This window comes from Onychostoma macrolepis, chromosome 10 (assembly GCF_012432095.1).
Source record: "Onychostoma macrolepis isolate SWU-2019 chromosome 10, ASM1243209v1, whole genome shotgun sequence".
In the NCBI taxonomy this organism is placed as follows: domain Eukaryota; kingdom Metazoa; phylum Chordata; class Actinopteri; order Cypriniformes; family Cyprinidae; genus Onychostoma; species Onychostoma macrolepis.
The window spans coordinates 23,349,477-23,364,799 of NC_081164.1; the positions used below are offsets into that span (position 1 = coordinate 23,349,477).

General features: G+C 35.3%; 1 protein-coding gene across 3 annotated transcripts in view; it reads right to left on the reverse strand.

Moving 5' to 3' along the window:
* Positions 1 to 15,323, reverse strand: part of LOC131548640 (cAMP-specific 3',5'-cyclic phosphodiesterase 4D-like) — a 221,678-nt gene that overhangs the window by 202,485 nt on the left and 3,870 nt on the right. For 2 of the 3 annotated variants that reach the window (XM_058790109.1, XM_058790113.1), the window contains exon 2: positions 1,888 to 1,973. In XM_058790109.1, the coding sequence (XP_058646092.1) occupies positions 1,888 to 1,929 (42 nt within the window). In that variant the 5' untranslated portion in view covers positions 1,930 to 1,973. Of the gene's footprint in view, positions 1 to 1,887; positions 1,974 to 13,879; positions 14,031 to 15,323 lie in introns of those variants that run through there. The other variant, XM_058790111.1, reaches the window with a different exon arrangement.

Here is a 15,323-nt window from a genome sequence, read left to right on the forward strand (position 1 = left end):
TGCACTGCTGGTCACGCTTGACGTTGATGCTGCCCGGCGATGCAGAAACTGACGTGAGGAGTGAGAATGTGGCGGGTCTGTTGATCTCGCACCCTCTGTCACATTAGAGCTTTCCAACGGTGACACACACTTCCATCACAAATCACATGACTGACCCAAACACTGCACTACATTTAACAAAGGGCGTGCATGGACCGTTTGAGCCGACACTGAATTATATGGGACAAACGCATTTAAACCTATAGTGTTATATCATTTTTATTTTATCTGTTTTCATTTTACTTTAATTTAATTAAAGTTATGTTATAATTAAAATATGACTACTGTATATTTGTTTTTATTATATTTTAATTTAAATTTTTTAGATTTTGTTTATTTGGTTTCAGGGATTGTTTGTTTCAGTTTTTAGTTTTTGTTATTTAGTTTTAGGTTTTTTTTTTTTTTTTTTTAATGCCTATAAAGTTTTTATTCATTTTTAGTTTTTAGATTTAGTTTATTTTATCTTTTATTATTATTTAATTTTTTTTGAAAAATTTTTTGTTTTACTTTTTTAGTTTTGTTTTAGTATTTGTTTTTTTAGCTTTAGTTTTTTTATTTGTCTTTATAGTTTATCAAGGTTTAGTTTTTGATTTTTGTTTATTTTACTTTAGTTTTGTTTTTTGTTTTGTTTGATTGTTTCTTGAAAATATGTCTATACGGTTTTATTTTTTTAGTCTTTTTAATAAGTCTATAAAGTTTTCAATTTTGTTCACTTAATTTTTTTTTTTCTTTTTTTTTTTTGGTTTATTAAGTTTTAGGTTTTTAGTTTTAAATATGTCTATATAGTTTTTATTTTTTATTTTAATAAGTCTATATAGTATTTAGTAATAAGTCTATATTAGATTTTGTTCAATTAGTTTTAGCCTAGTTTTTAGTTTTTGGTTTATTTAGTTTTTTTTTTTTTTTTTTTTAATGTCTATACAGTTTTTTGTTGTTGTTGTTGTTGTTGTTGTCTTTTTTAATAAATGTATAAGTTTTCATTTTTATTTAGCATTAGTTATTTTTTATTCACTTGATGTGGAAGCAATTTTCACTCAGAAATGTCAAGTAAATTTTACAAATGAGAAACAATCAGCTTGTAACACATTAAATTAAAAGTGACATTTTAATTTAGAAATAATATTTTCTTGTAAAACATACTTTGATAATCGAAAAATCTTTTTTTTATAGTGCACTTAAACTAAAAGAAAATGTGGCAAAAAGTCAAGATGAAATGGCAACCCATTTACTTTGATAATGTATTTCTGAGTATGAGAACAGGACTTTATATTATTCTTCTGGAACTATTTGGAATTTATATTAAAGAAAGATTATACAGACAAACAACTTTTTGGGGGAATAGCATGCATGCACTGGTGAATCATTCACAATAATACTGTGTATTGAGAAAGTAAATAGAGTCCCTTTGATTTCATTTTGACTTTAAATGAGGCAGTGTAATTGCTTCTGGTGCCACTGTTCTGTAATGAGTCAAATCAGAGGTGCATTTCATCAGCATTTATTCTGCTTTATTTATCAGCATTTGCCTTTAAACTTTGCTGAAAATCGTTTTTCCTTGCAAAAAGTCTTGAATATTACATGCATCACCCAGAGCTCCTAGAATGATTCATCAAACCTCAGAGGCAAAGAATGATTGCAATTAAAAAAAAAAAAAAAGCAAGAGTAGTGAACATACTGTAAGAACGCAGGCTCTGATGGCTGTTCTACAGCCGACAGGCTTTCTCTATGAAAAATGAGTGGAACATAATAAAATTGCTTCTCCCCCGATTCCCAAGATTCACATTATGGGATTTATTCCTCATTTACACTTTGTACAGTGAAGGTACAGAAGTACTGAAATTCACTCACAGTCCCTGGAGAGTCTGCCGCTGTGCAATCAATCTTTTTCATCCTGCGAGATGCTCCAGCATGTAATTCTTCACACAGTCAAAGTGCTAGAAGAGAAAAACAAGAATAAAGCTGGTCAAAGAGTCAAAATAGACACGGTAAAAGCACTTTATACATGTATGGGTGTAGGAGACCAATAGTCAATGAATCTCTCCTTCAAGAGCTGTTCATCTAAACAATACTTTTAGGCATCATAGGCACTTTACAAAATATATTTAGGAATAAATAAATGCATAAATAAAAGAATGAATCATTATATGTATAAATAGTTGCATAAACAAATGCATAAATTCATAAATAATTGTGTAAATTAAAAAAATAACGCATAAAGAAAAGGAAAAATAAATAAATGCATATATAAACAAATGCATGCATGAATGAATGCATAAATGAATGCATGGATAAATAAATGAATAAATGCATGAACAATGTATTTAATAAAAAAAAATGTAAAAAGGAATGCATGAATAAATACATGCATAAACAAACAGCTACAAATAAACAAATGTATAAATGAATAAACATGTATAAATGAATGAACAAATTAATAGAGATGTATAAATAAACAAATGTAATCAAGGAGTACACAAATGAATACATGCATAAATCCAAACCGATGTATAAATAAATGTATAAATGAACGCACAATTAAATATATAAATGCATGAATGAATACATTATGAAAGCGTAAAATGGCTTAAAGATAGCCTGTCACATATTGGCCTAGGATATACACTGCATACTTTATGCATATGACAATCCCGAAATGCATTGCAACAAATTCAGTTATAAGCATAATTGCTAACATTCATTATTTTACGCAGTAGATCTGTGCGCTACTTATTTTTTTTACACACACTATATAATCAAGTTGTTAGCTAATCAACATGTTAACATCAAACCATTAAAATCAAGTCACTACTTATGTGACTACTTGAGAGACTGTTAATGATTCTGCCCATGAAGAGAGTTTCAAATTAGACACTTTATAGAGAGTAGTCAGCGAGAAAACTCACTAGGTTTTAAAACTGAGCGATGGGGTCAGTGTTAATATTAAAATGAGGACAGATGAGCTGAACACCCACTCTAAGACTACAGTTGGGATGAATCCAGCTTTGTAGAGTAATGCAACAAACCTGAGCCAGGAAATCATGCAAATCAGCAACAGATTGAACAAAGAGGAGAAGAAAGACGCATGACATGTCCAAAGCAGCCCACCAGCACAGCCTCAGCCCATGCAACCATCAAACGGACAAAGACTTGAAGCCCTGAAGACACTTGGACAAGACAGGAAGTTTTATGGATGTCTGCCACTTTCAGCCTACGAAAAACACTGAGCCAAAACACTGCGAAGAAATGACTGCCAGCCTCTTCATCTGTCTCCTCATCAGCTAGAGGAGGATTTCTAAGCTCTTCCACTGGCGTTCTCAACACCTGACGGACACTCAGGACAGCCGCACACAGAACAATTACACTGTGAGATGAGCCGAGATCTCCTGCAGCCTCTTCCCTATTTACCTACAGGAAATGAAAGACTGAAGAGAGATGAAGGGATGTGACGGCGGAAAGCCTGATGCCGCTTCACGTTTGTGGAAAACAGAGTGACAATGTGACAAATCGGCTTATAAGAATGTGATCTCCTTAATGTCTCGATGTTTTCTCACCGATTTAGAAGATTTGGTGGATTAGATCGAGTAAAAAAAAAGTGCAAATGGGGACTTCTGTTTGAAGTCAACATGAAAACCATCTGTGGTGTATCTGTGAGATAAACAGGATTCTAAAATTGGATTTAGTGTTTAAAAATTTATTTCATCCATTGAGAACGGTGTTGTTAGATAAAACATTGTAATTTCTTTATAAATATTAGAAAAAAAAACGTACACTGAAAATTAGAAACTGAAAAAAAAAAAAAGTTGAAGTACTAAAATTAACTGAAATAAAAATAAAGGAAAGCTAAATAAAAATGTGCATGATATAAAAAAATAAAAATACAAAAACACAAAAATAACTTTTAAAACTTAAAAAATATATTAAAAAAATATATTTTGTTTAAAATACTAACACAAAACCCAAACTAAATAAACCAAAACTGGCAACACTTTACAATAAGGTTTCATTTGTTAAAATTAGTTAACTATTAGTTAACATGACACTTGAAGAATATTGCAGCATTTATTAACCTTAATGTTAAGTTTACTGATATGTTTTTCATTGTTAGTTCATGTTATGAGACCTTATTGTAAAGTGTTATCCTAAAACTTAATTTTAAAAAAACTATCCATACATAATAATAATAATAATAATAATAATAAAACAATTTAAAAAAATACAAAATACAAAAATGTAATTTAAAATATTAATAAATCACACTAAAACACTGATTGACAGTCGACTGGATGGTGGAAAATGTTTCCATATGTCAGGTTGTTGAAAAATATATAAGCCGAAGTAAGCATAAGTGAAAATTTTAAGATGAAAGATTATAAAGACAAATATTTAATTTAAAAAAAAATGCTAAATCAGGTCCATTTAATGTTGACTTTGAAGTCTCCTGCTTCTAAAATGCGTCTCCTGATGTGAAAAATAAAGAGTAATCTCACATGATTCCAAGGGATTCAAAAGAGATCTCAACGTGAGCAATCAAAAGCCAAAAATCTCAATATGAACTCAAACATTTCTCAACAAATAATCTGGGCTGCATTTGTGTCAGCTGTTGACTCACGTGTGCCTGTTTATTTCTCCTGATGAATTTTAGATTTTAGACATCTGAGACAAAGTTGACAATTAAATGAACAACAACTGAGAACTCAATTAAGAGCCATGAAACAGCAACGTCCCTGGGCTTTGATGTCATTTTGCCATTCGGTAAACAGACAGACTGTGTTATTAAAAATGATAGATTATAGTCCAACGACTAAAACGAGAAGTCTGGTGACGAACGCGCTCTCCAGTCACTTTCAATACAAAGGGGAAGTGATTCGTTTTGCTTTGCTGACAGTCACACAATGGGTGCGGTGGAAGAAAAAAAACAAACATGAAAAGTCCTCGCTGATTGTCATGACATGTCATTTAAGTCACAGTGAGGTTTCTCGCTGCAATAGGGCCGGTGATGTAAAGATCTGCGTGGGTGGGGTTGGAAAGTGTTGCGCTGAACTGGCTACAATAACAAGTCAAGTTCTTTTCAGTAACGAGAAGTTCTTCCACGGTCACATACGGATAAGATTGACGCTTCAACGCAGTGAGTCACCGTAGGTTATTTCTAAAACCGATAAGAACCCGTAGCCAGCGGGGTCCCTGCGATCCCCCACCGCTCTTTAAACCAACCCTGCGCTCCTGAAGTCTCTCTAAATCACTTCAAAAAGTCCTCGGATAATTGTGGGATTTTATACCATTAGAGTGCACTAATTCAGTTTCACTGCTACAGGCGCTGATATTAAATGGAAAATGAACCAGGGGGCAGAAATGATAATGAAGGATATTAAGCCGTCTGAATGGAATTTTAGGGCACACCAGCGAGACGCAGCAGCCAGAGCACGTTCCTCTCGGGGGGAAGCTTACTTGGAATCATTGTGCGTCAGTGAGACTCGTACGGGTGTCCTTGTGAGAGGCCTTTAGTTACTGTCTCGCTGCTGGTAGAGACAGACGCGCCAAAGTCGATTCCAAGTAGGATTTGAGGAATGGCCTCATTAGCATCTGCTGTAACTATACTACCATTCAAATGTATGGGATAAGATTTTTTTTAAAGAAAATAATACTTTTATGCATTCAATTAAACAAAAATGACAGTATTTACAATGTTACGAAAGATTTCATTTCTGTTCTTAAAAAAGAATCTTTCAAAAATTCCATCGCAGTTCCACAAAAATATGAAGCAGCACAACTGTTTTCAGCATTGATTTCTGAAGGATCATGTGACACTGACGAATGATGCTGAAAATTCCATTTTGATTGCAGGAATATATTACATTTTTAAATATATTCATATAAAAAAAGTAATATTAAATTGTAATAATATTTCACATTTTTACTGTATTTTTGATCAAATAAATGCAGCCTTGGTGAGCAGAAGAGGCTTCTTTGTTTAATAAAAATATGGAATATTTGTACTTCTAAAAATAAATTTGTCACTATAAACTATAGTGACAAAACGGATGAAAGAAACAGTGACAAGTCACAGCACTTAAAACATGCACTGTCCCTTTTAACCTAAAATCCTCTTGGTGACGAATGTTATGCATCAGCTACCTAAATATGGATTATTTCCCAGGTTATTTCACAGTTCTGCCCATCTAGTTTACTTGCTCCTAAACCCCAAATATCTTTTAATGATTTGATGGCACTAACCTGGCAAACTTTGGTAAATCCAGTGATTAGTTCTTCCTCAAAAGTGTTCAGTGCTACAGTCCGGTAACTTTAACACACAACTTTGTTGCCATGCGGACTGATAAAGGCCAGTGCACTCAGTCTGCAGGAAGTTGCATAACAATTAATGTAATCTGATTGGAAACTGGCATGTTTGCAAGTGCTTCCCAGTTATGCATGCAGTCAGACGGTCAGTGAACGGACTGTAGGCGGTACATTTGTGAGCTGTCTGACACTACTATGAACCTACTGTAACAAAACCAATATTATGATGCATGGAGAAACAACACACGATACTACGTCATTTCATGTTTGTTATTTTGATTCACAACTGTAATATTAAAAATGATCCAATTTCCAGACAACTAAGTTGGGGTTTGAAATATAACCTGGTCCAATCAGTATCTAAAATTACCTGGGTTGCTGAGGGAATAACCTCATCATATAGAGCAACAGAGAAAGCTTACTGGAGAACACTGTTTCATAAGTATATACATCTGGGAGCCACTGCAACAGATCAAGGTGGGATTACGAACATTAAATCAATTTTATCTGATATTACATATTATCTAATGTAGAATATTTATTATTTTAAGCAAGATTGAATAACAGCTCAAGCCAAGAAGTCGAGTTGAATGTAAAGTAATTGTACTTTAATACCAAAATGTTATTTTTTGGGGAAATAATATACTGTGAAACTGAATACTTGCAAGGGAAAAAGTCAGCCCTGTTCTTCTTACCGTTTTATTTAGACCTTGCAGTGCAAAGTGCGCATTTCGCAGATCATGCAGACTTATAAAAAAAATATATATTTTTGTTCATCTCACTAAGCCAACAAGCCAATAAAATCAAATTCCTACAAATAAGAAAAAAAGCTAGTGATAGCCTTTTCAAAGCAAAAGCAATTGGCCACACAACTAACGTCACTTATCTTTGTGAAGAGACGTTTCATCAGTAGAGTCTTTGAATTTAAACTTAGTCATGAATTAACAAACAATTGTACTTTAAATGCTAAACATTTATAATTTCAGGGATTCAGCACATTCGGTGATTTCAGTGTTACATTGCTTTACTTTGAAATACTAGTAATACTACACTGAAAATTCACTCAGAAATTGCTAAGAAACTAAGAAACGGCAAGTAACTTTGAAATTAACATGAAGTAAAAAACCGTAAAGAGTATTTTCTTGTTAAACACTCCAATAATCTTTTTTTATTTACAGCACAAGGTATGAAAGCGGTCACTGAAAGTGAAAAGTGAAATTTTATTGATTCAAGTGAAATTTTATTGATTCAGGTGCCTGACGAAGACCTGATGGTCGAAATGTTGTACTTGAATCAGTAAAATTTCTTTGGAGCAGTCACATATCAGTGTGCAGACATTTTGTTTGTTTTGTTAGGATTTACCTTATTTTTGTCCGGCACCTGAGCCTTCGGGTTTTTGAGGTGTGTCCACGCGTGTTTTTTTAACTTTTGATTTTTACCTTTTTGAAAGGTACCTTTAAAGTACTTATATGCGCCATAATTCAAAAATTCAAAATTCAAAAATACACACAGCAGTGAACACACACACCCGGAGCAGTGGGCAGCCATTTATGCTGCAGCGCCCAGGGAGCAGTTGGGGGTTCGGTGCCTTGCTCAAGGGCACCTCAGTCGTGATATTGAAGGTGGAAGAGAGCGCTGTACATTCACTCCCCCCACCTACAATTCCTGCCGGACCTGAGACTCGAACTTGCAACCATTAGGCCACGACTACCCAAAGAGGTGTGATTAACACCCTTAAGACAACCATTTCAGAAATGTCTTGCAGGTAATGAGGACATTTTATGTCACTTTATTAAGTCTACAGTGATTTCATAACCAGTATCGAGTCCATTTAATGACTTCTCATGTCAAGGTCGGTTGACTCCAATAGGTGTCGCTGCTGAGCTACTAGAGATCAGTTCTCCAGCTGATTTCCCGGCCTCAAGCTAGTTAATTAAGCATAGTGAGTCATGTTTCAGCGCCATTACAGATTTATGACTGGAGAGAGGCCAATTCGACATGTGTAATGATGACATAAATAGTCGAAGCAAGATTAAAAACAATAAATGATGGCCTGGGCAGATCATCATAATCATTTGTAACCAGTTTCCAGCATTATCAGAAAATAAGCAAGCAGAGAGCAGTTCCATCCACTGCAACCATACAAGAGCTCTGCGCCATTGCTAAGCTACTGTTATGAGTAATAATTAACTTTATTAAAATTCAAGAAGATCATAAACACCCCGAGAGCTCGGTTATTGCCAAATGCTCACGTCTAATAAGAAAATCCTCATTTTGATGGTGCCATCAATGGATTTTAGTACTCTACGGACCCATGGCTCTCGAATGTGCTGCTTCTCAGTCAGTCCTCAAAATCAGTTCCATCTCATTGGGAATTTAATCATTGATATTGATTCATAAGGAGTCGGATTGGATCGTGTCATCAAGCTGCCGCCAGCAGCACAGTTTCATCCCAATATAAAGAATGATCTCATGGAAAAATGTGTGCCGCGTGAAATCACGCTCAATAGCTGGTGTCTGCCTGATCTGGGAGCTGATTGAAATAGACGATGCTCATCGCACGCCGTCTCAATACAAATCAGCATCAGTCTGCCAGCGCCGAGCAACCTACAGAATCAAGAGCTGTCGAGATGCCATCACAGCCAATCACTCAAATCTTGGAGAAAAAGATGACAGTTTTAGCTTGATTTGAGTTCTTTTAAATAACCCAGAATAAAATGTTACTTCTATTTCGCAGCTCATTAGTTTTAATGGAGTTCTCATACTTAGTTGAAGTATGGACTTTGTCTTGGATGTTTCTCCTAAAATTTGCCCCTGAGGAAAAAGTGCATTTGAAGCAAATGGGCCAAAGTTGACATTCATATAAGTTTAGAGCTATAAAAGCAGCTCAGATCATTTGCTCTTGGAGGAAGTAGATGAGAAATTGTTGCGTTTATACTGAGATCTCTGACTCTTATTGCAAACCTCGGTTTCTTGGCAAATCTGAGCAGTTTGAGAAATTAAAAATAAATGAGCCCAAATGCTGTTAATTTATTCACCCTCGTGCCATCCGAGATGTAGAACAGTAAAATATTCTTGTCATCACCAATCATTTTTGGGTGAACTATTCCTTTAAGAAACATCTGAGAAGGAGACTGTGACACCCATGAGTCATGTGTGCCACATTTCTGAGGTGCATTTTGTACTTCTTGGTGTTTGACAGCTCAGACAATCTTCTAAAAACTTATTTTATGTTCCAGAGAAGAAAGAAAGTCATACTGGAACAGCATGAGGGTGAGTAAATGATGACATTTTTTGGGTGAACGAGTCCCTTTAATCTCATTGCTTGTTGAGGTATTAAAACGATTTTTCTTTCCTATGGGAAGCTGCTAAACCAAGACAGTAGCTTATTTTCCAAACACTCGACTAATCAGGGGAGGAACTATCTTGAATTCATTTCAAACCTGTTTGCCTGGCGTTATTATATAATGAGGCTCTCCATTCCCTATTCACTCAGACTGTTAAACCACACAAAAACCTTTTCTGCAGCGGTACGTGCGTCACTTCAGGTGACATAACGTCCATCACCTCGGCACTCATTTAGACGCCTGCGTGTGCTTTGAGTTTCAGATCCAATGGTTTCTCTCGGCAGGGTGCACCCTCAGAGCAAAATAAGCCTTCAAAAGTTTTAAAACCTGTCAATTTTGAAACCAGAGTTTGGTTTGAAAATGCAAAATCATTCATTTAATCAGCGTCTATGTGCCAAACCGCCTCCACCGTTTCACGTACAATCACACCTAATCAAGCCCACTTTGACACTGTTAGTTTAATGGGGTTTTTGCCTCGAACAGCTGGGAAAGGTGAAAGTTACTCCAGGTCACACTGCACCTATCAACAGCTCCTGAGCTCAAGTCTACACTAATCACAGTATGTGAAGAATTATGCCTCAAAATACAGGCAGAATAAAGCGTTTTTTTCCACGAAGACATTGTAAAATTGGGTTCAGAATGGCATTTTGCTATACTGCTTATGTTTTTGCATAATGTACTTCAAAATGTACTATATGACCAGATAAAACTGTGTATGTGTACTGTATCCTATAATCCAGTGCCCTTAATTTGACATTCCTTTTCCAGAAAGATGAATAAACTGGAAGTGATATTAACTACAAATTCCTTCTTCATTTATAATTTGATCTAAGGATGCACCAATATGGAAAATTTGGGGGATATTAGATATCAATCTACATTTTGTAAGTAAGACTGATTCCAAAAAATAAAATAAAATAAAAAATATACATATATACATATATGAGGTCTACAATGAACCATCGAAATAAAGAAATGATACAAGCCTATTTGATAATAATTTAATGGAAAATATATCTTTCACAAATACAGCAAAAAATAAAAGATTTTAAACATTTAAAATAATAAATATAATTAAATATTTTACTTGTATTTAAGGTATGTGGGGTTGATTTATCAGCATTCATAACATAAAAATCCTATTTTAAAGAGCACTACAGATAATATAAAAAGTCAGCAGTATGACTGCCAATAAATTATATTGATCTGATGCCCAAACGTCAAGGCATATAACAAAAATTTGTTAAAAATTGCAAAATAAAATTATTATTTTCAATATGACAGTTGGACACTATTCTCACAGTTAAACATGCATAGCAAGGTTACAATGACAAATGACAGTTCGAAGTGTTTATAGTTACATAGGTACAATTTTGTAAAAGTTTGGAACGCAGCGTTTGTCACACTTTATTTTGTAACATTCACAGACCATATAGACTTTCCAGATGAATATAACTGCTAGAGTGACTCGATATCAAAGATTAATTGAGGTTGCAAATAATTAAATGGCCAGACGAACAATCTTTGTAGTTCCTATGGATGATGGGTAAATCTTAAAAAAAAAAAAAAAGAGTCTGAAAACAGCAGCCGGCAAACCTCCAAAAAGACTTTTTCTGAACAAAGACAGATCGCTGTTCTGTGATGTGCTTCAAAGCCAAATAAACTTGGCCTTAGAAAGTGATCAGAGACAAACGAGACAAAGCTCTGATCTTTCCTCCAATCAGACATTTGACCTCACAATCCCACGACTCCTCCAACAGATGTCTTATGGACTACGCTTATTCTGCCTCCAGGAAACAACCCAGAATTCCTCAATGGAGCTCGACTGTCAAAACTGATGCTTTATTTTGAAGAGACAAATGCTGGAAAAACTGATGTAGGCTTTTCCATTCCGTGCAGCTCAAAAATGCAACTCCCTCTCGCAGATGGCACCGGGTAATGATAGCTTTGTGGAACGATCTTCTCTGGATTGTAATCAACGCATCAGGTTTTGTGTTTGAAACACGCCGGCTGCAACCAGACACAGAATAAACAACGTGAAATCACAGACACTAACACCTCAAGACATTTGAAGAGAAGGTTTTACACTGATAATTACTCCTGACAACACATGAAATGTCTGGGACATTTATCTGCGAGCGACTTGTTTACATATGTGACATGCATATGCATGTACTGTAATTAGGCCACTTGCAGATGCTACATGCAGTGTAGTAGTTATCATTATATAGAAAACATTCTATTTGCCTGCAGCCAATAAACAATCGTCATCGCTGTGCTTTTGTGTAACAGCTAAGTGTGTTTTGTAAGCAATACTCTCAAAATGCAGGGTAATTCATGCATTTCACGCATTCTCGGTTACACAGGAACGTCAAAGCAAAGCCAACGCCTTTTACAAGCAACACAGCAGAGTGTGTGAATCACTGCTCTGGGTCCAGAGGGACCCTTCTCTACTGGCATTAAATATCAGTTTCTTGTCCAACACTCAACAATTAGGAAACCAAAAATGAGAATAATGGTATACGCCATTTCCTCAGTCTAAAGTTAATGACAGCGCTTTTGTAACTTCCAAATAACTTCCTTTTATTATACTAAATCACATATAATCTAAGTTTATGTACATTAAATAATCTAAAACAGGAAAGACTTCTGTCAAAATGTCCAGGGAGACGGTACAATGGGTGCAAGATGCATGCAAATGATCATAATGAAAGGTTTTGGAGACGTCATTGTGCAGGTCTGAAGAAGAAGAAAAAAAACGCTCTTGCAATGGATCAAACAGGTATTTCAAGAAGGTATTATATATTTACGTCACATACACAGGAAGTATGATGCAAGGTGGATAACTGCTCAGAATGCTGTAATTGCTCTAGTTTCATTCAAAGACTAATTGTTGCCATTTCGCAATTTTCTAAAAGATCATGGAATGAGATAACCTGTAACAACCTTTCTGCATAATTCAGACAAACCTGCAGATTTGGATACATACATGACACTTAAACATGAATGTATGTAGTTGCACTGGATAATATATCAAACAAATTGCCATTTATTTTAAAGAAAGAGTACAAAAATGTTTTACGTTTTAAAATGTTTTAAGATGAATTATGAACAATGTTGAAAATAATGTGCGTAATGTGTATGTAGGTACACAAATGTCTTCACATCACATGTCAGTCAAACGGCCTCAAGGGTGGGCCTTGGCCAATGAAAGCTGCCATGGATTCCAGACCTTCAGCCGTCAGTCTGAAGGCCTGGCTACGTGAGACTATCAGGTGACATACTTCAATGTGGCACTCTATGTGAGTAACAGCATTATCAACGATTAATTTAGATTAAACTATTATGTGGAAAAGATGCCCTGAAGACAAATATGCAGATTACCAAGAACTGTAAAATAAAGGTTCAGGTTTTACTTGAGAAAACCAGTGTTCTAGTGGTTTTTATGTACCTACAATCCTGACATCTGAAGAACCTGTAATGATGCATCAAGGTGCTTCATCATCACCAAAGAACCAACACAAGACCCCAATACAGCCAAAAATGGTTCTTCCAGCAGAACTCACATCCATTGCAGAATCTTCTAACATGAAGTACTGTAGAAAATTAAAGGCTCAGGTTTTAAGAACCTTTTAATCTCCCAAAAAAAAAACATATACACGCTTAAAAATAAAGTTTCCAAAAGGAGGTTTTTGCAGCAATGCCATAGAAGAACTATTTTGGGCACCCCAAAGAACATTGCAGCAAAAAGACCTTAAAAATTCCATTGTTTATTAGTGTGAAGAACATTTTAATACTCTAAAGAACCTTCTTCCACTACAAAAAACCCTTGGATGCATGGATATTAAATGTTCTTCATGAAACCATACATGCAAATTTAAAAAAAAAAAAACTTTTTTTGAGAGTGTTTTAACCCAAGACCCCAAAAGACCTAAAAAGCAAAGTGTCATTTGCCAAACCTAAGGAATATTAGAGGACAACATCATTATAAGCTAAGGCCTATTTAAATGATGTAAAAGTCCATCACTTTTTAGCTGATGTTACGTTTCAAGACACCAAGTCAACACTGCACACTTCAATCGCTACCACAACAAGGAAACAAGATCCTTCAATAGCAACCGTCTCAACTTGCCTGTTGGAAGAGATTCAAATGTCAACATGCCTGAGACGAAATAAAGACTGACAGTGAAGAAACTCACCTGTGTGCCTTCACCAATGCCCAATGAACTAGAAGAAACACTTGTTTTTGTCTACAAAAGACTGCTGGACATCTACACGCATTGGCTTGTTACTCCAAGAAAAAGAACATGAACGAATCCTTGTGTGTTGAACGTAGTTATCAGCCCAATGCGTGGTTACATGCTGGTTTACAATGATGAGACTGATTGTATGTGCAGCCCAAGCCAATGATGTGTCACATACACACCCCCCCTCTACCCCACCCACCACCCCCTTCCAAACCAGCAGATCTGGCTCCAACTCGCCGGAGGAGAAGACGAGGCTGCGTGTGCAGCTCAGCTCTGAACAACCTACTAAACCGTTGACAATGCGCTCTAATCCCACACACCGTTCATTCACTCCATTGTTTGCGCAAACGCAAGCAGCACCACACCTCTCTGAGGTTTAACCAGCCTGTAACACTTTGGATCACATGCCTCGTCGATGAGGATTCAGGAGCCAGAAAAAGTTTGGCCGAGGCGGTCAGGAAATCGGTTTGACAATGATATTATTGAGCTCGGGAAGACTGAGGCTAGTTTTTGTGGTCAGTGCAGTTTGAATGGCCGCTTCCTCATTCAAAGTTAGGAAAATCGTGAAGACCAGGAGCAGAGTTCAACAGAGCTGTCAATAAAACTTACATTGATGTCCATGTTCAATGGCTCCCTGACTGACTCTTCCGAAAGAACAAGGAATTTCATCAGATACAAGGACTAGACGAACAGAAAAAAAAAACTGACAATGCAATGCTTATGAAATGATAGGGTATTAACCTGGCTTACAGAAACTTTTCAATCAACCACTTCACAAATCACTCCAGATGGTTAAATTTCGCCAGAGTTCATCGCTCTATTTCAATTGATGAGTGTGAATTTAAACTGAACTGGACAACAACACATGCAGCTGAACTTGAATTTGAATTGAAATGACACAAATTTACTAAATTGCAATAATAAAAAATAATTTTGTTTATTCATTAGCTCATAATTTATTTAGCCTATTTATTTATCAAAAAAGATTTCTCAATTGTTTTTTTTTGTTTGTTTACAAACAACTTAAACACGTTAACATCAAAATATAACAAATATCATATAAAATAGAAAAAAAACTTCTTTTTTTTTCACTCAGCACATTCTGGAAAATTACTCTTCCACCATGAAACTTCATAAACTAAGTAAATATGAATAACTGTAATGCATATTTTCATATGTAGAATTTCAAAAACTGATGATTATTAAAGTCATGATGATCCTGCATATGTCACCAGAGACAAGTTCAATAAAAGGAAAATTGAGTCATGATATTTTGATTAAAATTATGAAGTCATTAAAAAAAGAAAGAAACGTGGATAAATCAGTCACAATAAGATTAACAACATGCATTTAGGAAATGGTGAATTTATTTACTGCTAACTTTATAATTGTTCTA